General features: G+C 31.4%; 3 protein-coding genes across 5 annotated transcripts; 2 read left to right on the forward strand and 1 right to left on the reverse strand.

Annotated features, from left to right (window-relative positions):
* Nucleotides 1-601: 601 nt before the first annotated feature.
* On the forward strand, nucleotides 602-5,067 carry LOC121116947 (endoglycoceramidase). The gene is made up of 4 exons (XM_040711273.2): nucleotides 602-958; nucleotides 2,174-2,450; nucleotides 3,519-4,101; nucleotides 4,212-5,067. Exons 1-4 carry the CDS (start codon nucleotides 852-854, stop codon nucleotides 4,697-4,699), a joined length of 1,455 nt encoding a protein of 484 aa, XP_040567207.2. The 5' UTR covers nucleotides 602-851; the 3' UTR covers nucleotides 4,700-5,067.
* Nucleotides 5,068-7,247: 2,180 nt separating this feature from the next.
* RhoGDI (rho GDP-dissociation inhibitor) lies at nucleotides 7,248-8,796 on the reverse strand. 3 transcript variants are annotated; one of them, XR_011779855.1, is made up of 4 exons: nucleotides 8,273-8,796; nucleotides 8,095-8,209; nucleotides 7,780-8,037; nucleotides 7,248-7,328 (listed from the first exon to the last, which is right to left on the reverse strand). XR_011779855.1 is itself a non-coding variant. In XM_040711277.2 (3 exons), the coding sequence occupies exons 1-3, from the start codon at nucleotides 8,576-8,578 to the stop codon at nucleotides 7,841-7,843; spliced, it is 618 nt and encodes a 205-aa protein (XP_040567211.1). In that variant the 5' UTR covers nucleotides 8,579-8,796; the 3' UTR covers nucleotides 7,248-7,840. The 3 variants fall into 3 exon arrangements, 1 of the variants encoding a protein (XP_040567211.1); XR_011779856.1 differs by having other exon boundaries at nucleotides 7,248-7,432; XM_040711277.2 differs by having other exon boundaries at nucleotides 7,248-8,037.
* A 2,447-nt stretch (nucleotides 8,797-11,243) lies between these two features.
* La (La autoantigen-like) lies at nucleotides 11,244-13,565 on the forward strand. Its single transcript, XM_040711289.2, has 2 exons — nucleotides 11,244-12,197; nucleotides 12,702-13,565. Exons 1-2 carry the CDS (start codon nucleotides 11,831-11,833, stop codon nucleotides 13,385-13,387), a joined length of 1,053 nt encoding a protein of 350 aa, XP_040567223.1. The 5' UTR covers nucleotides 11,244-11,830; the 3' UTR covers nucleotides 13,388-13,565.
* Nucleotides 13,566-23,525: the final 9,960 nt, after the last annotated feature.

The raw sequence follows: 23,525 nt of genomic DNA on the forward strand, positions 1-23,525 counted from the left end.
GTAACCTTCAACACTAAAAATTCCAAGTTTAACCCTTTCAAACCAAAAGTATTTTTTGTTAAATGATTATTTTTTTGGGATCTGTAGGATCATAATAATATTATTACAGTTAATTAAAAAAAAATCTAACTCATCTTGAATAGAGGTGAGTGAGCACGTCCACAATTGCTATCTGGTTCCTTTGTTTCATTCTATGACAATAAATAATAGGACTAATAGAACTGATCTAAGAATGAAATCCTTGAAATAGATGCTTCATTCTAGGCTCATCTCCTCTTTTTCGTTCTTTCCTTAAACATAAAAAGTAAATTGTCCATGAGCTAGATGAAAAAAATATATACTTAACCAAGAAAGTTTATGGATTAATATGTATATAAATTCCCTTAATTTAACCGATTTTGGCCGTTCTAAGATGCAAATAGAACTGATTTTTATTAAAACCGCCTGTCAATACTCACTATAATATACAGAGTTCTGATAAATGAATTGTCTATACAAGTATAAAATGTTTTTAGTGAATGAAATGTTTGAACTTTAATCTGGATGTAATTCAAGTATTTACTATATTGAAAATAAAAATGGATATCTTGTTTAAATTTACATTCAGTTTATTATTACTAGAGGTGACTCGTATACTATAAATGTAATGAATGATTGACAAACTAATATGATAAGAACTCCTATCATTGTTAATATTTAATAGCATCTAGAGCAAACAATACTTCGATATCAAAACAAGGGCCCCTAACGAATACGCAAACGAAGAAATTTATATGAGAAGATAAAAATATTTTTATTTGATAAGAAAGTTCAAATTTGGATTGATCCTAATAATTAATGGTCAATCCTTTATGTATCAAAACGGTTGCAGCACGTATAGATTCATGGGTCAAAAAATCAAAATGGATGTTTTTATAAGATTTATAATGACTTTCGAACTTTTAGCTTCATTCTCAACGTAAGTTTTTAGTTAATTGGATTCTAATTTTATTTCATTTCTATACATAAAACATACATTATTTTTTTGCTTCTCTTTCCCACCCTTAGTTGGCCTTTGCAGCTAGGAAGGCAGTAAAGGTTTGATAGCTTGATTGGCCTTGTGTCCTTACGGATAGTTTCCCATGCTTGCTCAGAGGTTTGTTTATTTAAAATGTTGATAAAATAAACGAATGGATAAATTTTTTTTTCACCCGTAAACAGTATTTTCAGAGCCAGTCGCTATCTTCCTTTCTCTGCCTTCCATTTATATTTCAATATAAGTTCAATATTGTATAGTAAATTGTTTATGTAGAAACATGTTTGGAGACAAATAAGTAAACAGGAAATACTTCATCATAAGAGAAATATGGAGAGCTAAGATATGTGAACAATACTTCCCTGAACAGTGAACAATGTTTTATTTATTTTTTTCGTTTCTTTTCTCCCTTCGTAGTCGGTCAAAGTAAGGGCGATTATTTAGAATAGAATAGTTGTTTAGAAGTAGAGCAGCTTAACGGTCATGCCGTTTTATTAAAACAGCTAAGAACAGTCGTAGAAGGAAGGTACTAAGCACATATCCCACTCCATATATATCAATGACATGTGCTGGAATTACCCAGATGTCGATCCTCAATTTTACTCTGAGTCCAACGAGGACTTACACTTACAACTCCACGACAAATCCTCTGTGTTATTTTTCTTATTTCAAGAGCACACGTACTAATGACTACTTTATACTTAGATGTTATTTCTTCCAGAATTTTGATAACGCATTCAAAAAAAAAAAAAAAAAAAAAAACATTGTTCGGGTTGCAACTAAAAAAAGTCTTGAACTCGTTCTAGCTCATTATTTATGACACTCTAAGAATCGTTATGAAATAAAAAAGGAAACTTAGTTAAAACAATCGTCGAGTTGAAATATATTCTTTTGTGGTTGATCTATTTTTTTTTCTGTCATCAGAATAATAATTGATAGATAAAGTTATTTTAACCCCTCATTACATTCATTCCACGATTGGTTTAGTTCCATTATATTTTTCATTTCATAACCATTTTACCAATAGAAAAGTGAAAAAAAATCGACTGAAGTCGGTAAAAAAAGAGTAATGTAAAAATAAGAACATGTAAGAGTTCTATCATTCATTTTATGCTTGTTTTATCATACAAAAAATCAATTTTTGGAATTAACAAATAGGAGTGGTCCTTGGACTCAAGCCCTACCCAATGATAAAATATTAATTAATCCAGAGACTGGACATTTTGTAGATTCTCTTGGAAGAGTGCGGATTTTTAGAGGAATCAATGCTGTCCAAAAGGGAGAACCTTGGTATCCCTCATGGTTATTGGATGAAAATTATATCAAACTTTTGTCTGAAATGGGATTTAATGTTGTACGACTTGGAACAATGTGGTCAGGACTACAATCAGATGGCCCTACTAGTCAGAACCGAACATATATCGACATATTAAAGGTAATTTGATTGACCGGCATTATAATCCGGGCTTGGAATCGTTTAAACTTTTTCCGTTTATCTGTCATTCCTAAAAAAAATTATGATCAAGCGCTCATTGTTACTATCTTTCCGTTCATTTTTCTTAAACGAAACGACGTTCACGTGAACAATTCTCGTTAAAAATTTATATAGCTACTAAAAAAATCCACATTTTAGGATACTACAGATGACCTCTCTTAATAATGTGTTTCATAGGGAAATAAATTCACTTAGAGACGACAAAAGGATTTCGATTCTTAGTTCGGTATAGTAAAGGTGTTACTGTAACTTTGTTTCTAACCTTTGCAATGAACGTCAGCTGTTGAAAGAGTTTAAAAAAAAAAGATTTTGAAATACCTTTAGATACGAGTGCCACAACATGCGAATTTTTATTATGATACGGGCTAGTTGCAAGATCCACTTACAATTTTTTTTTTTTTTTTTTTTTTTTTTTTTTTTTTTTTTTAGCTCTTTTATTTGGGATTAATTGTTTTAACTTACAAACTCCGGTCTGTTAACTTTTTATTACACCATCAGAGAGTTTAACATCATTTATCTAATTGGATTGGCCAATTATTAAAAGTAAGAAAATCAAATACATGGGATGTCATAGTTTACCATTTTTGTCAGCTAATACTTTTGCTCATCTTATCGTCTCTATGTATTTATTTCTCTAAGATTTGTCCTCGTGATAAATTCAATTTTTTACCTTAGAACTCACCTTGTGAATTCATGGAGGTTGAGTAGTTAGTCATAGAATAATTCATTATACTCTCAGCGCCCCTAGTACAGAAAAAAGTATACTTTTGTTCAATTAAATTTGGACAAAAATTGATCAAGTGGTTGTCGTTTCGACACTTGATGAAAGATGTCTTAGGAGAATAATAAACACGGAGTGAAGAAAGAAAAAGCTAAATTAATGTCTTTCAAAGATTTTTTTTTCTTCTTCAATTGCACAAAAATTAACGGAGCTTATTTTCTAATAAATATCCAACCCGTTTACAATCTTATTCGATATGTTTCAAACATTAATTTCAAAAATTTTAGACAATCACTACAAACTTGGGAGAGAAGGGTATATACTCCATATTGGACATGCATCAAGATGTTTTATGGAATTTATATTACGGGTTTCCTAAATGGGTTAAAGACAGCGTCCCCCCTCCAGATCAATCTTATCCAGCTCCAATGAATCATATAACTCCGGCTAAATGGGCATGTGGCTACTTCACTAAGGATACGAATGAAGGATTTCAACATTTGTACAATAATACAAATGGAATCGGTGATTATTTTGCTAATTTTTGGAGTATTATCGCAGAAGAATTTAAGGATTACAATGAGATACTTGGTTACGATTTACTTAATGAGCCTTGGGTTGGAAATGCATTTGAAGATTCATCATATATGCTACCTGGTATAGGTGGAGAGAAAAATATTGCCCCTTTATTTGAAAAAGCTGCAAAAAAAATATGGAGTATCCAAAATGATGCTGTGATATTCTTTGAAGGGGCAACTTGGGGAACAGCCTTTCCAATTGAAAAGAATTCAATAATTGATAAACTCCTTTTCATGATCTTTCGAAACATAGACTTCAAATACATAATGAAAATAGTGAAACCAGCTTGTGGTAAGTTAGTTTTTTGTTAGCTTACAGAAAAACTAGCATATAATTATGAGCTTTTCTAAAGTATACTAATTATAAATTAATTTACCTAAATATATTCACTTTCTTAACAGATTCCAAAAAGGGTATGCCAAGCGAGGAAGAATTAAGAGAAATCATGACTCATGTTAAAGAAGCTTTGAGTAATGTTAACCTCTCTCAAGAGATCGATCAAAAGATAGATACGTCTGTTCTGGGTCCTGGATACAAAACAGTACCTGGTGGCGCTAACTATAGAAACAGAACAGTTTTATCTTGGCATCATTACTGTCCTATAGCTGGAAGAGGTACACAAACAAGCTTTCTTGAAAAAATAATATGTTTTCATATCGTGGGACCTGCTGCCTTTAAGAGTGTTGGTATCCGTTTAAAAGAGTTGGGTGGGACAGGCTCTATGTTGACAGAATTTGGTTTATGTACGCCAGATATTAAAAACCCCGATCTAATTGACACAGCCGCTTGCAACTTTGTAATGACAAATGCTGAGGATAACTTTGAATCCTGGAATTACTGGGATGCCGTTAGCAGTTTAGGGGTATTTATTGATAGTGAAGGGCATTGAAACTAGATACCATAAAAGTTTTTGCTCGTCCGTATCCTCAAGCAACCAATGGAGTTCCTAAGTTTCTCAAATACGATCCATTTACTGGGGATTTCAACTATCGCTTCCTTGCTAAAGATTCAATGAATCAAGTTCCGACTGAAATTGTGATTCCTAAATTTGCATATGAAAATTATAAATATAAGGTAACTTTGTCTGAGGATCTCACTTATGAAACAAAAGTAGAAGATACACATATATTGCACGTCTACCTTAAGTCGAATAAAACAGTACATTCTACATCACAAATCAAAATCACAAATGTTTAAATGCAAAAAGCTTGTTATATATATTTTTATTACAAATAATATATCAAATTAGAATAATAATCATGAATTGTATGACAAATTTAGTTTAAAGGCTTAAGTTTGGAAAATATTGGCGAAAGAGAGAGAAATAATTAAAAAAACTGAATCTGCCTCAAATCAATATTGTTGTTAAAACCTAAGTTAATAGAAATACAAGGTTTTGCCTTAACGTTTTTCTGATATATAATATTATTAATAATTATATTGAGTGATTGCATGTGAATATACTCATGAAAAACGTATTCCATGAATAGCTAGGGAGAATTCATTGGTTATGTCATCAAAAGTATTTTTTATGGATCAACAGAAACTTTTAAATAATGTTAGACAAAATATCTTAAAGCTGCTATTACTAATTTTTTTAGTAAACATATAATTTTAAAGGAGGTTCGCCAATGAAAAATCTTAGGAATATCACTTGAGAAGGAGTTTAAAGTTGTTATAACTCAAATAACAATAGAAAAATTTAGGGCTAACTATAGGAGCTTTTCTTTTCTGATATTATGTAAATGCTTAATATGCTAATGCATCATGTGACATGTCTAATGATATTATGATAACTGATAACTTCTTCCATTTAGATTGCTGTCGTGTTTGTTTATTTTTCTTTTATCTCATTAAATACTAGTGGTAGTACCCGACATTGCATTGAGTAATTAGGCGTGGACAAAATGACAAATTTTGCTTAAATAATATAAAACAAGGGAGTACGCAGGATGATATATATATCTAGCCTTCCTTGTACATATATATATATTTTTTTTTTTTGGAATATTTAGAAAAAAAAAATTAAAATAAGTTTTTTTTCCTCTACTGTATAATTTGTTAGAAAATAAATCCTATTTTTTGAACCTATTTCCCTTTAGGGGGGGGGCTTCACCGCTGTTGAAGGAATCCTCAGTTTCCCCCGTTTTTCATGAACACGCGTAACTACACAATCAATAACAATTCATATGTATCCTTGCCTCAAGAATAATAGAGAAAAAAAATATCCTGGAAGACAGATGACTTGAGTACTTTAGTATTTAGAAGCGCTCACTTACAAAAATAAACAAAATTTATTTTAACATATTAATGAACAGAATTAAGGATTCCAGAAACCTTTACCTGATATAAATAACAATCAGAGGAATTATCCTCTAGTTCGTCAAACCATGGGTACACCAGACGACATCTTAGTCTGTGTTCCCATGGTCCATTGACTTAAAACTAGTACACAAGAATTACACACTTGCTGAGGTTATATTTTGATTAAATCCTCATAACTTGGACTTTATTGGTTCGATAGAAACAACTTTGAACTACATTGAAATATGATCTATAAGACTATACATTTACTACGTTTTTCACTCCAGTACTTCCATAATAAGTTACCCTGGTTGACAATTCAAGGGCAGTATGCAGCGATAATGCACGACATACGTTTTTTTCTTTGTCAAATAGCCAAACATAAAAACAATCTTCAATGCAAATCAAGATAAGATGAAAATCCCAATTTTTTTTTTTTTACTTCATATATATTATATACAATCCAAAGTTTCATGGAAATATTTGAGTCACTTATAAGCTTTGTATTCAAGTTCGTGGGATGAGTTGAGATACACAAACCTTTATTTGATTTCAAAGACTTACATTGACCAGATACGCCCCCTTTCAAATAAAATCTATCAATTTCTTATTATTGTATCGTTACGATACATTTTGGATACCGTAAGTGCAATTTGCAGCGCAATTTGTAAATGAATACAAATAAAATTTATTCGATTTTGAGAAAAATAATTATTGCTTGTTTTTGTATTGCCGGGCATATAATATTCTTAAAAAATCGGAGCATCATGAATGTGAATCATAAAAACTTAATATATTGAGTACTTTGGAGGCATTTTTAGAAATAGTACTAGAATCCTACACTATGGTACTGCCAACCATTAATATCTTAATATTGAATAACCAAATATGGAATAAAAGAGTGCACAATTCCTACTGATTGATATGGGTATGAGGAAATGTTCAACCCCCCAACATGAGAACCACATTGGACAGTGACATTGCAAATGTGTTATGAAAAACGATTACATTTTGCACATAGCTGAATGATGAGTTATTTGAAACTGAAGGAAACAAACATGAAATCCTGGACTCCTAACGGATCCCCATCTTATATATATATATATATAAGACAATAATTTGTAGAACATGCATAATTGTATAATTATAAATTTTTAAGAAATAATTAAATAAAAATAATTGTTAAATTTAGCGTCACATGTTCACAGTAAATACTAAAAAGTTATATAAGTGTGCTTTTACAACATTGTTTAAAGAATGCCACATTTAAACATTTTTTTTTAAAAACTTATCACAAATGATTTTAACCTCTTAAAAGCTATTTTGAAAATGATATAAAAAATAATAAATTAATATGTGAACGTATTTGAATGTAATTTTAGAAACAAAAAAATGAAACAGAGAAAAATCACAAAAATGATTGTTTTATTTTATTTTTGCTTTGAACACAATTTGAGACTTCATAAGAGATATTATTTTTTAATATGAAATATTTTAAGCAAGTCTTTGAGCTTTAGTTTTACGTGAGTGTAAAATGAGTAAAAATATAAATGCAAATTGATATTTCATAAGTAAAAAATAAATAGAAAAAATTGTGGACAACATTATTTGAGTTTTCAGATCAAAAAATAAAAAAGGCAAGCAGTGGTGCAAAGGCACACATACATCTTTTATTATACGAGGGGAAAAAAGGAGTAAGCAAGAAGAAAAATGTCCGAAGAAAATTTCATTTCCAATCCTTTTTAACTTCTATCGTCCACTCCCACTTTAGGAATTCATGCTTATCATCGTCAGTAAAAAGAGAAAAGACATGATAAGTACCTCTTCCGGTGAGACCACTTGGTGCAGTCTCCTTTTGTGTAAAATTGCATTGGACATCATTTTTGGGAGGATATGAACCGCACATATGACTTAATTTATCAACTGAAATGAAATGACTTGTTAATAAAAAGTTTTTGCAATCCCTCTAAAAATAATAACCTGGAAATCCCTTTCGAGTAGTTTTCTGCACATATTTCAACCCAGTCACAATATCTCTTTGCACCATAAAATCGATCCGGATTCGATATTCAATCCCTTCCTTTATTACAAAGGTCTGTAAAAAAAATGAATTAAAAATTCGGCAACGAAATAAATGAATGCAAAAATAAATGATTACAGTATTTTTAATGGCATCCAGGCCCTGTGTAAGATCAAGGATTTCATCAGGACGTCCTTCTACAACAAGAGCGAGTTGCTTGACGATGACATTGTTGGGATTGTCAGCTTCGATAATGATGGGACTAGAAGAGGGAATTAATTTGGCTTTATAGCGTCGAAGAGATTCGTCATCCTCATCAGCTTTGAGGATCTCCTCCACGGTTTTCTCTTTGGGGGGACGATAACTCCCTTCCACCTTATCGATCTCGTCATCGTCTTCCATATTCAAATTCTCAGTTTCTCTCACTATTTCCTCTTCACTCATATTTAAGCCTTCGACTCTATTAAATAGAATAACTAATCACTAATTATTATAATCAAACGAAGTCCTCCGCAGTTCAGATAAGCGTAACTCTGAAAAATAATCCAAAAATGTTAGGAGGAAAAAACAAGAGATAAGCTTGGCTAAGGCGGTTCGTATAAAACTAGCTATACATATATATAATATAATAGTTGCTGATGTTGAGTTTACTTTAGAGAAAGGGCGAAACAAAAGAGTGAACCCCTCATCACACGGCGTTACCTCGCTCACAAAAATATACTGTATATTTGGTCGGCTGTCGATGTTTCTGCTTCTTTTCTCCTAATCAGTGATATAAACCTTGATGAGTTAAATTACAATTAGCTTTTGTAAAAACTTAGAACATTTTTCTACAGTTATTGAATAATAACTCCATATTTGCCTCAGAATTGGCGAACTACTTACAGATTTTGGACCCTTTTTCTGTTTCTTTTTGTATTGAAGGTTGCGTTATACAATAAGTGAAACGTATATTGCCCCCTCCCCTTGGTAAAATATACGCATTCTCGCCCCTTTTTTGTTCCCCCAACGATGGTCTCTCAGCTACATCTATTATATTAATTAATTAGATAATATTCGATGTAATAAAGAAAATATACATATAAAAAGATTGAACAATGAATTTCAAGAATTGATTGGGTATTGGTTTTATAACTATTTTTGTTACGCCCCGTATTCGTCGAGGAGGTTGAAAAACTATAATTGAAAATTATATCATCAAGTTCATCAATCCCTTTCCTCAATTTTTTTTATATTCCATCCATATGTATTAAATATTTTTTACACAATTATGATTTATAATAGTTTTGTAAAAATTTATGTTGTTCGTATCTTAACAATTTTGAATACTGCATGAAATTACGTAATATTGGGTAAATCTTGGGATACTGAAAATACTGCTAAGCTCGACCAGTGTCGATTTAGGAGCTGCTTTTCTTAAATTTTTTAGTTAAACCAAATTTTGATTCTTGTAATTTATGAAGTTCAAGATAAGTATCCAGACGCTCCAACAATATTTAATATTTAACATATTACTTTGATTGTCGTAACAGACACTGATCGGATCAAAATGAGTTGAACTAATAAATATCAACTTTTTTAGAGATATTAATATAATAAATTTTTTTCTTCATTCAATGATAAACTAATGTTCTACTAACTAACATATAATGATGTAACCAAACATTTACTTAATTGCAAGGTTGAGCCCGGTTCAGGTTCAGTGATTCTATCAGTGTTGGTATCGGTTCTTTCATTTCAACGGTCTCGGGTCTTTCATTTCAACGGTCTCGGGTCTTCCATTTTAACGGTCTCGGTTCAGCTTTATCGGTCTTGTTTCCATAATATAAAGGCTCAGTTTGGTAACATGCATTTAAAACGAGGAGCGTAGCTAGAAAATTCTGGCCCAGGGAAATAATATTAGACAAAAACAGGGCGACAGTTACCTCATACGTAATGTCCCAATTTCCAGAAGGGGCCCAAAAATTAAGGTTGCTTAAGACACTAGTTTTCAAAGTGGGCCATGAGAGGAGCACGCAGTAAGATGGAGAATTGAGTATTGCTTTCACTCTACACATAGACCGTGCACATGGTTCGTATAAAGAAGGCCTCAGCAAAAAATGTATCCTTGTAAGGGGGCCTTGGCATTGTAAAGTTTGGGAAACCCTGGCTTAGGAAGTATTATAGTTATCGTATTATAGGGCTGACAAGCATAGAAGCCGACCTGAATCCATAATCTATCCCACCCTTTCTTCCTTTTATTTACACCGTGTGGTGTCTAAAACCACTTTTCAGAGTCCATAAGAAGCCCTTAGCTATTTGAAACTCAGACACAACCGTATTACACTGGTGATGTAAAAAAATCATTGGAAAACGCTGCAATTCTACACGGAATTTTTCATCTTAACAAAAAACAAGTGTTAAAAATATATATTTTTTTTTTTGAGGGGTTACATCGGATGCTTCTGAAGAAACAGTATTTTGAAATATTATACGAACTAGATAGAGATTGTTTTGATGATGGAAGTTACATTCAGTACTGAATCACAAGCATCTACCAAAAGTTGAAAATTAGTGAAATTAATAGTACCTTGATCTATAAGATATGAAAATGTTACACCACATGCATCAGTGCATCCCCCAAACTATACGGTGCATCGACGAATATAATTGGATTTATGTATAAAGTAATACGCCTAGCAATTGTTGAATTAATAATACAATAGATTACCATTTCATTTGTCTTAAACTTACTTACGGGTACAGATTGATGGGTCTTATCGAGGGATACAAAATATGAGAAGAGATACAGATAACCTCTATATTTAACACTTTGCAACCTATGCTTAGATCCATGATGCATTATTTCCATTATAACAATAAAAACCATGTTGTTTAGATTTTAAATGTTGCTGAAAGAGACACGTTGAAGTATAAATTAAAATATATTTCCATGACCATAGACACAGAGATAGAAAACTAATAAAGCCATGGTACTAGAGCAAATGTTGTCACAAACAGGCAACTTTTGTAGCCCCATGTTGGCCTCCTAAGTTCTAATATGCGGTACGTCAACATAGAAAAATCAAAAAAGAGAAAATCCAAACATAAATACAGCCCAATATTTCACAGATATATTTAAGTCAACTATAAGCTTTGTGTTCAAATTTGTAGGATGAGTTGAGATACCCAAGAATATTAACAAATTTTTAGAACCTTTATTTGATTGAAGACATTAATCATAACCCGATATGGCATTTAATTTTTTAGTCATTTTCTCATTATTTAGTCTAGTTAAAGTACAAATGGTGACACAGTTTAAAATAATTCGTTGATATAAATTGACGATAATTCATCGAGGAATACAAATGGAATTTTGAGAAAAAATCATTCTAGCTTGCTTTTGCGTTGACACACCACGTACTTATTATTCAGACGATCAACATTTGGTACAATGACGTCATTACTCTATAAAATAGTTATTGAAATAGTCTATGTACATGACGTATCTTATTTTTTATACATAGACAGGGGCTGCAGACCGTTTTAATTACTTGTGCTATAAAATATTAAGAAGGAAAGAAAGTTGGTAGTGCTGTAATACAACGTGACTACTACTGTTTATTTTGGATTTTATCTTTCTCATTATACGTCGCTGATCAAGTAAACATTCCTAAACGTGAGTTTGTGATTGAATCCGTTCGCAGCGAGTGAATCATGGTAGAAATGGACAAAGTAAAGGCCAAGATCGTACGACAAGTAGATTACTACTTCGGTGACTTTAATCTCTCTCGGGATAAGTTCCTCAAGGAGAAAATAAAGGAATGTGAAGGAGGTTGGATTGACATGGATATCATGCTCAAGTTTCAGAGACTTTCAGCTCTTGCATCGGGAGATGCTGCTCTGGTGCTTAAAGCACTGAAAGAAGCTGGAGGGGATTTAGTGGAAGTGGATGAAGAGAAATCTCGTATTCGTCGTAATCCGAGTTTGGAAATTCCCGAAATAACGGATGAACTCAAGGAAAAGAGGCAAGCGGCAACGATTTATGTTAAAGGCTTTGATAAAGAAAATACGGAAACTGCTGGTAGGTTCATGAAAGATGAGTCTTTCGGGTGGTGCTTTACTCTCTTGCCCGCAAGTCATGGGAAAGACTCTGTCTCGTAAGTTGGAGATACCGAAAGGGGAAAGTTGAAAAATCTCTCAGGGGAGTGACACGAATTTTATATTATCGAGTGGATTAGAAGGAGACGGATGGGATATCGACTCTTCCGAGTTATATTAGTTATAGATTTTAATTCCTCCGGGATCAATCCTCAGCCCCCCTACTCCATAAAATTCGAGCTCACAATCGCCTCCATATAATGGCATAACTGTTATAACTCGATAGTCTATATCCCCTTCCACCTACTCCAATAATATTATATATTATTGTCACGACTTATTATTTAAATTAACGCTTACGCTGTCTCCACTTTCAAGATAAAATATGACGTGGGGGCAAAATTGTAAACCATATCTACCCTTTTTTTTTTTTGTCTTCATCGGTTAAATGAACTTTTCCTAATTAATGAGCTATTCTTTTTTATAGAACTCCTTGAGTTTTTCGAGAGTATTGTTAAAAACATCGTTTCCGTGGAACAACGACGCTGGATCGACAAAAAAGACAACACAAAAGGATTTAAAGGATCCGTCTTAGTTTTTTTTAAGAGCAAAGAAGACGCTCAAGTATTAATGGACATGGAAGATCTCAAATACAAAGATTTACCCCTTATTAAAAAATGGCAAAGTGACTACTGGGAAGAAAAGAAGAAAGAAATTGAGGAGAGACGTAAAAAGAAAACCCAGAAGAAAGAGCCTAAAGAAACCAAAGCGGCGGAAACACAAACATTTTCTCTTCCAAAGGGAAGTGTACTCATCATGGATTGTCTCAACGAGAAAACTTCAAGAGAGGACTTAAAAGAAGCTCTTAAAGAGAACTTTGGAGTAAATACGGAGGATATTGCTTTTATTTACTATGAACGTGGACAAAAAACGGCCAAATTACGCTTTAAGAATGAAAATGGTGCTAAAGATGTTCATGAAAAAATTGTTGCATCAGATGAGAAGGAGTTTAAGGTTCAAGATGATAAAGTCGAGTTTAAACTCCTGGAAGGTGAAGAAGAAGAGTCGTTTTTGAAGAAATGTGTAGAAGATATGCAACAAATGCGTAGTAAGCCAAAACGTAGAAAAGGTTTCGGCGGTCGGGGTGGTGGTAAGAGACAGAGAATGGGATAATTGTACTGTCTCTAAATATGTTTTTTATTCGTCCATTATTTGTATTATTAAATAAAAATTAATATACTTCAATATGCATGTTGCATATCCATAGAATATTATGTTTCTAAAAAATCAATTTGTTAATGCATTTTTATTCTTATTTCTTCTATATGAAATAAAGATTATTTTATGTTCATTGGAGTGTTTATTCTACTTTTTTTAAAGAGCGGGTTTCATAAAAAAAATATTTTCTAAAAACTTATGTCGTTCGTTGAAGAGTTATTCAATAATAGAAAAATGTATAGTCGTATTTGAGAGTATTGTCATCCCACTATATATTTTTATAAAACATAACATGAGCTCTACACTGATGAACTGATAATAATAATTTTCGAAACAAATTTTATGGTTATAACTTCTTAAAATTCGAAATTTTAGAAATATAGGTGGATAAACAGTGGTCAGGTTATGAATATTTTACTGGATATTGGATAAATACTCAATTGTTGTTACCTACCAAGAACTATCATTGTACCATCAACTAGAAATAAAGTGCGTCTAGAATATTCTTATACTAAGTTTACACAGATCTGTTGTAATAACTTGATCATTGCTAAAAACTTTATCGTATTCCACAAAAATTATGTGTTTATCCATAAACATTATGTATTCCATTTATAGTTGACGGTATTTTGATAACTAACAGTAGTTGAGTATTGTTTACTTTAACTACTTTTTCATAGAAAAAGAATACACATTTTTATGTATGAAAGAAAAGGAATTCAATTTTTGTATAGAAAATTTCACTTTAGAGCTTTTATCTACACAAGCATCTGGAAAATAACTGAAGCCCACTCTTCTAACAAAATCGAATAGTTAAAATTTATTAATATTTACTTATAAGTTGTTAAGTGACTTGATTTAAAGTAATATAATCCGAGATGGATACCAAAAGAAATATGTAGACATAACAAGTGATTGTAATAATTGTGATGAAGATCTGACAATATAAAATAATATTCCTTGCTAGTGTTGAAGAATCTATAAATGAAGTTATATAATGGGATATTTCCACATAATTGTCTTAAATTGAAAATCATATTGATTTACTTTCAGGTATTAGTTTATAAATATTATCCTTCTTACGGCTTTGTATAAGTGCATTTGAAGAGGTAATCTGTATCACTATAACCATTCTATTGGACACATTGATAATCAATAACATAATAAAGAGATAAAAAAGGCCTACAATCAACTGGGACTAATTTTAATCCCAACATTGAAATTATTATTCAATAATAATTCTTTGAAACTGCTAACATCTTAACAAGTACTAATTTGAATTCAACCTTTCTTTGTAAATTTGCCAACTCTAACAATGAGTTATAAATTATAATACTATTTGTAATTTTACATTAACATCGTTGGTATTTGAAGTAGCTCTTCTATTTTGGGCAATATTTAAAATCAAAAAATAGTTTTTGAGGAAAGAATGATGGATTGACTGAATGTATACAACTTAAAATCAATGTAGATAAATCTTAAAGGGTTTTCTAAAGTAATTATTTTTAAACTATAGAACTAATTACTAACATTGATGAATTTTCCCTTCAAAAAGGATGTGCAAAGTTAAGGCGGTGTTTGTACAAGATTTTAAACTACATAATCAACATAAATATTTAAATATAATTTATATTAACAAGGGTATTAATTCAGTATTAACATATGTCTCGCACCCATCCTAAATTTGGAGCTCTTTCTTTTTTCCCTTCAAAAATGTAAACTTTATAGATTTGTAGATACATATTAATGATAGGACGATTCCACTAAAAAATCCCGATGCCGATTCTTTAATATTTGAAATAATAGTTGAAAATATCACTTTGCTATAAATTTCTAAGAATTACAATTGATAAAATAAATCGCCTTCTATTTATAGTAATGTGGCGCGAGCTGAATTTTGCTGCATGTATACTTTAGAGTTTCTAAAAAGAACCCTCAATGAATTAAGAACTTTCCTTGTTATTCCCCTGAATTCTTGCTACTCACCCTAACACTATAACTCGCCATAATACTCGTCCGACAAAAAAAATCATATTTTAAAAAATTATTAAAACTTGTAATTTAAAAAAATTTTTTTGTAATTTTTTTTTTGTATGATTAACTTAAAAATTAGTTTAATGTATTTTAATCATAGTCATAAGCGTAATTCAATAGTTTATATAGTCTACACATCAATATTTTACTATAATCTGGTTATAACTTGTAACCAGAATGTTTTTAGGGTTACTAATGCTTATTAATATGAATGTATATTCTAATATGTAGAAAAATAAAAGTTTTTAGACGTCTAATATTTATTTTTTACATATTCATCCTTAAAAAGACAAAATTGATTATAAAAAAAAATATTGAATATGAATACATATTAAAATTTTAACCAATAAATTCATTTCAAGTTGTAACAACTATTTTAACAAGGAAGATAATGATAGTTACTAAGATAATACTCTAGTACTCAAATGCTGTAAGTGCTAGAGGAATGGGAATTATGTTTAAGTTTAAATCTCGAGGGATATGCCAAATGAATTAGCAGCTAGTAGATGAAAATCAAATTTGAACATTCAAATTTATTTACAATAGCCGTCCCTCCATCATACATTTAGAAATATTCATGTATCAATCATACTTCATCTATATTAATACAGACAAGTTTGTCGTATGCCTAATGGTCTGAAGAGGACTTTTAAGTGTGTGCTTAGTCAACTGCGTAATTCCAAGCAATATCGATTAACCCGCTAGTCTAAAAAAATTAAACAAAGATTACTTTTCAAACAAACTGGGATTAAGAGTACACATTGCACATTTGTTCACGTTTAGTTTGTGTTCCATTTGTTTCTTTTCAATTTTGAGAGCATTTATTATAACATTTATAAAATTATAGGACTCAAGTAACAAATTCAATTGGTAGTTTTTTATATCTTGACGGATATATTTAATAATTTTTTTTGTTACTTAGAAAAGTAATAAATAGTTAAATAACGGTAATAAATAATAATACATAAGAATCGGAATCGTAAATTAAACATTATTTTCCCGATGCCGATTCCAGAAAAACTCCTTTTTCTATTCAAAAATTAATTTAATTAATTAAAAAGTCAAATACTTAGCTTTGTTATGAAATGATTTTTCAATTAAATATAACAATAAAAAGTTAAAATGATTCGAAACAAATATTTTTTTCCTGTACTCACTATCAAAAATTACATTTGAAAGTTGTTGATAAACTTTGTTGATCAATATGTATGAAATCTGTCTCTATTTTTCGAATTTCAACTCCAGTCAATATTTATACAAGTCTCAAGACAGACTAAAAAAACACTGTAAGATATGTGAATGAAAGCCCTATTTTTTGAAATTTTCTTTTAGTAAAAAATAAAATAACTGAGCTCTTTATGAAAAATAACATATATATTTCTTGGTACAAATAGAAGTGATGAAAATATTTTGGTAAGGATATGAGTTTCTTTGTAATTAAAGAAGATGTACATGTGAAAGATACTTGAATAAAAAACCCTGGTGGACAAATCCTCTGTAGGACAAAAAAAAACAAAAAAATAACAAATTCCCCACCGCTATACAATATATAAATATATTGTATTTAATTATTTTTAGTTTTTGTGTAATTTCATGTTATACTTTAATTATTAATCACAGTAAATAGTACAAAAAAATTATCTTTTAAATTTTATTATTATAAACTTTCTTGGTTAAATATACATTTTTTTCATCTAGCTCATGGACAATTTACTTTTTATGTTTAAGGAAAGAACGAAAAAGAGGAGATGAGCCTAGAATGAAGCATCTATTTCAAGGATTTCATTCTTAGATCAGTTCTATTAGTCCTATTATTTATTGTCATAGAATGAAACAAAGGAACCAGATAGCAATTGTGGACGTGCTCACTCACCTCTATTCAGGATGAGTTAGATTTTTTTTTAATTAACTGTAATAATATTATTATGATCCTACAGACCTCAAAAAAATAATCATTTAACAAAAAATATTTTAGGTTTGAAAGGGTTAAACTTGGAATTTTTAGTGTTGAAGGTTACAAACAGAAATACTCTATGCGAAAAATATATTTTAAACATATTACTTATTAGTTCACTAGTGGTAGTACCCCACATTGCCCGAGTTATTAAGTGTGACAGCCTATCAAGTTATGGTATAATAATATAGAAGATAATTTGATTGGCTGTCGGAACAATATTCAGTTCACATCATGTGCTGATACACAGCAATACAAAAATTTGTGCTATTAACAAAACATACTTAGATGTAGTAAAACAAATAAAAATAGAATATGACCATTAAAACAAGTATAATGATAAAACATTTAAAAAAACAAACAAACTAAAAACCAAGCAAAGACTCTAAAATTCACATTCACATCTGTTCCATATTGCCATCCATAACCTTACACATTTTGAATACTCAAAGAGAAGGTTGAGTATTGTGCTGCAGCAGATATAAAAATTGTTTGTAATTCTTCAGCTTCCAGTGGTTGATTGGTGTATATCTTGTTCGCAATAAGAGCTTTAGCGTTAGACAAAGCAAAATCCGATGCCTTAATATTCTCAGAGTAAGTCCTACTATTTTATACTCCAAACAATATCATCGCCTTTGTTAAATTAGATTCTATGTTTTCCTGCCGGTTGACATGTAATGATATGGCTCCCTTTAAAATATGAACATGAAGACAATTAATAAAGGCATGAACGGTAGAATTAAAATTTTCCCCTACAAACTTTGCATAGACCATCGTTAAAAATAAGATTTGTCGATATTTGAAGTTGTGATATGAACCCATTGTCATCGTTTATTTGGAGTAGCAAGCCTTGAATTTTCTTGTGCGAGGGCTTTGGTAAGTCTAAAATATTCATATTATAGTCGCATAGCTTATTAACACTACTTCCTAACTTTTGCTCATAACACATTTTCAAATGCCAGGGAGACGAAGTAATGTGGTATTTTGCAAATCTTTTCTCGGGAAAACTAAATCCACCGCATATAAAGACTCAAGAAGTTTGTTTATCAAGATCATGAACTGTTATGATATCATCACGTAAGGCTAGATCCTCCAGGGAACGGATACCCTCTGTATTTTGTAAGAAATATTTTTTTGATGTGTTCTGGTGAATGATGTTAATCGTTATATTGGACTCATATATAGGGTTTTCAGAACAAAGGATACAATGAGCAGGGCCCCATGATGTAGATATTTTTCCAATAGCTTTATTAGATAGAATAGTTGCCATCATAAAAAAATGTGTAGAGAACTGTACATATTTGAGACAATTGCTCTCCATTCAATACAAGTTTATGAGTTTTATGAATAAATACTTTTCAATACATTTTAGGAATTATGGCGGACAACAAAATTATTTGTGTTTGTATGTACTATGTACATTCATACTGAGTGTATATTGGGAGTCCATAGATACTTGATCGAAGACATAAGTATGGTTGATAATATTGTAGAGAAAAACGCGTGCGAGGAGAAGGGGGGGGGGAGAAACACATATGGTATCATTGTTTAAAATACTGATGTGATTATCAGTGAGAATCACATCAGTATTTATCAGTTGCCTGCTTTATTATGATTTTTGAGTGTATAACGAAAGTATTTATTAGCAAAATGTTTAATAAAGATATACTACGTATAATTGACTTAGACGGTTTTTATCCGTTACAGTAGATTTGAAAAATTGTAATTCATTATGAACCTTATTCTCAGAATAATAACTAATAAAACGACAATGTAAGAGTATTTCGAAACATAAGTGTCACATAAGTCATAACAATGGAATCAAGTCCGGGTGCACGTCTTATTAAAAAATAAAAGGGAGTATAAATGTACTTGCTTTTCTCAACTATTTTAAATATAAATGGAAAATTCATGAATATATTATATCGAGTAGACTAAAAATAGTATGTAGAAATGAATGAAATCTTGTAGGCTTTTGGGTCAATTTATATTTTATACAACTCTATACTATAAAAAATATCCCTTTAGGTCTCCTTTTTATAAACGAGCTTGTGTAGTTAAAGGTTGTATTAAAAAAAAGGAACAAGGGTACATGTAAAAAATAATTAGTGTAACTTTATATGAGTTTTAGCAACAAACGTGTGAACGCTCATCACTTCATATTAAAAAAGAAAAGAAGACAATATAATTATATATATTAGGGTGTAACATAATGACAAAAGTTGGGAATTTGGTATTGCCAGATATTGTTTATTTTGCATTTTATTCCTTTAAATAAGGAAATAACCATCAAACGTCCAAATAAAGGGTTCTTCATGGATGCGTTTTGACTTGAAATCTGTAAGATGTCGAAAAAATGAAATTTTGATATTATTTCTTTAAAATTATTGATTTGAATCAAGTTACATAATTAAAATTTTTCTAAGTATTATAGATGAAACATATATTTTACGACACCATTTTAACAATTTATCTCTAACTTGCCTCATGGTATGAGTATTTTAGTTCGAAACATGTTCCCAATAAATGAAATTCTCTTTTAGTACCACGTATTACGCGCATTTATTTTGATGTTTTTCCAAATTTTTATCTCTAAAATCTCCATTTTTTTTGTAACAAGTATGTAATATATATTATTATCAAATATATTCTTATTGTTCATTTATGCCACTAAAACACTTTATTTTACCTATTTATAATTTTAAACTACAAAAACTGTCTATTATACTCTTAAAAATACGGCTTTTTATTTATTGTCTCTTAATTTCTGGGGTTGATTTGTATTTATTTAAGAAATTTTAATTTTTATATTCTAAAAGCTTGATATTCAGTATTTATTATTAATATTTAATTTCTTTTTTTCAAAAAAAATAATTAGTTGACTTTGATGAATGCCTACTGTGATAAAATAATAAATATTAATAAAACAAATCTATGTTATTCTCTTTGTAGACGCTTAATAATCACGTGCATTGCCAGGTACTACCACTGGTTAAGAAATAAGTACAACTGTAAACATATATAATTATTTTATCGAACAAGGCCAACACAAAAATAAATCCACTATATTGCAATTCAATATGAATAGTTATTACAGTCATAACAAACTTTGCTTCAATAGTATAGATAGCTCATTCATATCGGTTAGAAGAAAAGCCTGCTGATTCAAATAATTACACAGATTTGAAATATGTCTCAGGAAGGCCCCTTGCAGGATTTTTTTTTTTTTTTTTTGAGGGGGGTGTTAATTTATTTGATTTCAACTAGTGGTACCAATTTGATTAGATGTTGAAAGGACAGTTTAGCTACAATATCAATTTTAGTATTGACAATTTTTTAATCAACTTGCTCTACAAGGCACAACATTGAATTATCTATAAATAATCGTGTTTATCGTAATAACTAAACGAAATTCTTGATCCTTTTATAATAAATATTATGTGTTTTCTACTCACAAGAAATTAGAAAAATAAAATATTTTTTCCTTCTCAGTATGCTCCAAATAGCGTATATCATCTGGCTCCCTTACATTTACTCCTACACTTCTAACTATAATAATAATAACTATGAATAATCAAGCTATTAATTCTATTTGGTTCTTAAATTAACTACAAATAGTTATATTATTAGAAAAACTTAAAAAATATTAAGCTAATACATGCTTATATTATAGAAAAATATTCGCTGTATAATTTAAAAAAATAAATATTTAAAAAATATACATCTCCAAACATTTTTCTTCCAATTTGTATTTTTTAAGTGATCCCATTTTCTAGAGGGTTGTACTAGCAAATAGTCTACATTATCATCATATTTTTCCAATTTCAATCTTAATTTCATGACGTCATGCTCCCTAAAGGGAAGATCGATGCAATCGAAGTAAGATACTTGTAACTAGATCATTCATCTCAAGAGATGTTCGAATTCGGATTCCAAATTCCACGAGGGACGACGGGAGAAGAATTCATCCGAGGAAAACTTTACCTTATACCAGGATAAAAAAAAAAAAAGCAATCCATTCACAATATTTCGAAATGGATCCCTTAAAAAATGTCCCATGCAGCCACTATGGAGGAATTCAGTGAATCCATATTTGGGTGTGAGGTCCAGTTGGTTTCCCTATCCAAAGTACCCCATATAGAAAAGTCTAGTGGGTGCAAATCTGGGGAGGAAGGAGCCATATCTCTTCGGACCAGAATCGAGTCATGGATTATGTACAGAACTTTTGGCACTTGGTGGACGTGTGAGAGAGGGCACGGTCCCGAGTCCACACGTAGTTACCCTCTGGGTAGTTGGTCTTCAGCCATGGCAAGATGGTGTACCTACGCACTTTATAGTAAGGCTCTGTCCGATTTTCTGTCCAACCTTGCAAAAGAATGGAGACATCTTCTATACATCAGAGGGCACAACTCCAAGAACCATTTTTTGGACTGTATATTTGGTATGGTAAACCCCTTGGACTTCATCCTTTTGTTTCTGCAAGCCAGCGGTCGTTCTGTGTAATGCTCTACGAACACTACCAACAGCCGGAAGCAACGCACCGGAGTAAAGTCAATAAGAATATGAAATACATTACATTCTGGCGGTTGTAGAATTGCTCAACATTGAAAATAATCTTGTCCAAGAAAATTTTCAAATTGACACATTTGCCTTGATGCATGTGAGTATTTTCTTGCACCTCTCGAGCCTCCTACTTTCAACCCTCTGTCGGAAAGTGGTGTGGAGTCCTTGTCAAAGAAAATAAGTCGTTGGGGAGGCGATTCATCGATTTATACTCTTCTCCAAACATAACAAGAACTTCGTATACCGGGTGTAGAAAAAGCGATTAAACCTTCTTAAAATACAGTTTTGAATAGGTGTTGTTGATTGAACCTTAAAGTTCCTATTATTCTTGAATAGCTTAGATTCTAAGCCTTTGATTATTGTACATGTTGTAAATAAAAATTATTTATATGTCGCGATAGAGGCAAGAAGATAGAGGAAATCAATTTGGTCCTCACCGGTAGGACCACCCCAGACATCACCTTAAACGTCAGCAAGGTTACAGTATGTCGGGGCAGAAATCGTTTGGCTGATGGGGATAACCTTAAGTGGAAGACCCACTAAAGAGAAGATTGAAGACGTTATGGAGGCATTTAATGTCAACCCAAAGAGTCAGATGCCAGAGTACGCCAAGAAAAAGAAGTTGCATTGTCTTCTATGAGCAATGCCATCGTAAAGGTTGTGTGAAGGTAGCTTAGAAGATTTTAGAGGCCACTCCTGTCCTAACGTAAAAAGGAACTCCATCTTCAGCGATGTTTCTGATGAACAGATCTTTACCGTTGACCCCGTCTACAACAAGCAAAATGATCGGGTAGTGTGCATTGGCAAGGCTGACAACAGCTTCAGAACGCTCACCAAGACCAAACATCCAGCCTCTGTGATTATGTTAGGGTTGTGACATCAACTGGAGAAAAAAGGCCTCCAATTTGGTTTCCAGTTGGATACCGGTTACCCACGACCTACTGCTTGATGGTGTTGAAGGAAAATATGATCCCATAGATCACCAAGACTACAAATAAGTCCAACAAGGCCACATACGTAATTCAGTAGGAAATTGTACCAGAGTGGATGGGTAGCAACATGAACTTGTAGTCCAAGTACGTTTGGCCCCCTCAGAGCCCAGATATTTATCCACTGGATTACTCCATTTGGTGGCAAATTGAGAAGAAGGCCTGCAAAGTCCACCCCCCGAATATTAATGTCCTAAAGACCTCTGTTAACCAGCAGTGGAGGATCATAAAAAAGGACTATATTACCAATGAGTTTAAGGGTTTCTGGAGGCGATTTGTGGCTCTTATTGAGTCTGATCGTGGTGAGATTCATAATTAATTTGCATTTTTATAGTAAAAAAATATTACAAAATAAAAATTTCTATTTGCAACATCATTTTGATCAGTTATAAGTATTTTTATGACTACTTAGAGGCAAGTCTTAGTACCTTTTCTACACCTGGTTCCACTTTAAATTATACCCTCAACTTCCAGTAGTCATCTCCATACTTAGCTATGACCTCATTGCTTTGAGGGAAAGTGTGCCTTACTCGGGTAATAAGTTTGATTTCAA

The sequence above is a fragment of the Lepeophtheirus salmonis genome, chromosome 1 (assembly GCF_016086655.4).
Source record: "Lepeophtheirus salmonis chromosome 1, UVic_Lsal_1.4, whole genome shotgun sequence".
In the NCBI taxonomy this organism is placed as follows: Eukaryota; Metazoa; Arthropoda; class Copepoda; order Siphonostomatoida; family Caligidae; genus Lepeophtheirus; species Lepeophtheirus salmonis.

Coding starts and splice junctions, on each gene's coding strand:
- RhoGDI (XM_040711277.2), bottom strand. CDS start 8,578: ATGAGTGAAGAGGAAATAGTGAGAGAAACTGAGAATTTGAATATGGAA. Junction 8,210..8,272: donor TGGATGCCATTAAAAATACT/GTAATCATTTAT, acceptor TTTTTTTTACAG/ACCTTTGTAATAAAGGAAGG. Junction 8,038..8,094: donor TACTCGAAAGGGATTTCCAG/GTTATTATTTTT, acceptor ATTTCATTTCAG/TTGATAAATTAAGTCATATG.
- La (XM_040711289.2), top strand. CDS start 11,831: ATGGTAGAAATGGACAAAGTAAAGGCCAAGATCGTACGACAAGTAGAT. Junction 12,198..12,701: donor AGAAAATACGGAAACTGCTG/GTAGGTTCATGA, acceptor TCTTTTTTATAG/AACTCCTTGAGTTTTTCGAG.
- LOC121116947 (XM_040711273.2), top strand. CDS start 852: ATGTATCAAAACGGTTGCAGCACGTATAGATTCATGGGTCAAAAAATC. Junction 2,451..3,518: donor CATATATCGACATATTAAAG/GTAATTTGATTG, acceptor CAAAAATTTTAG/ACAATCACTACAAACTTGGG. Junction 4,102..4,211: donor AATAGTGAAACCAGCTTGTG/GTAAGTTAGTTT, acceptor CTTTCTTAACAG/ATTCCAAAAAGGGTATGCCA.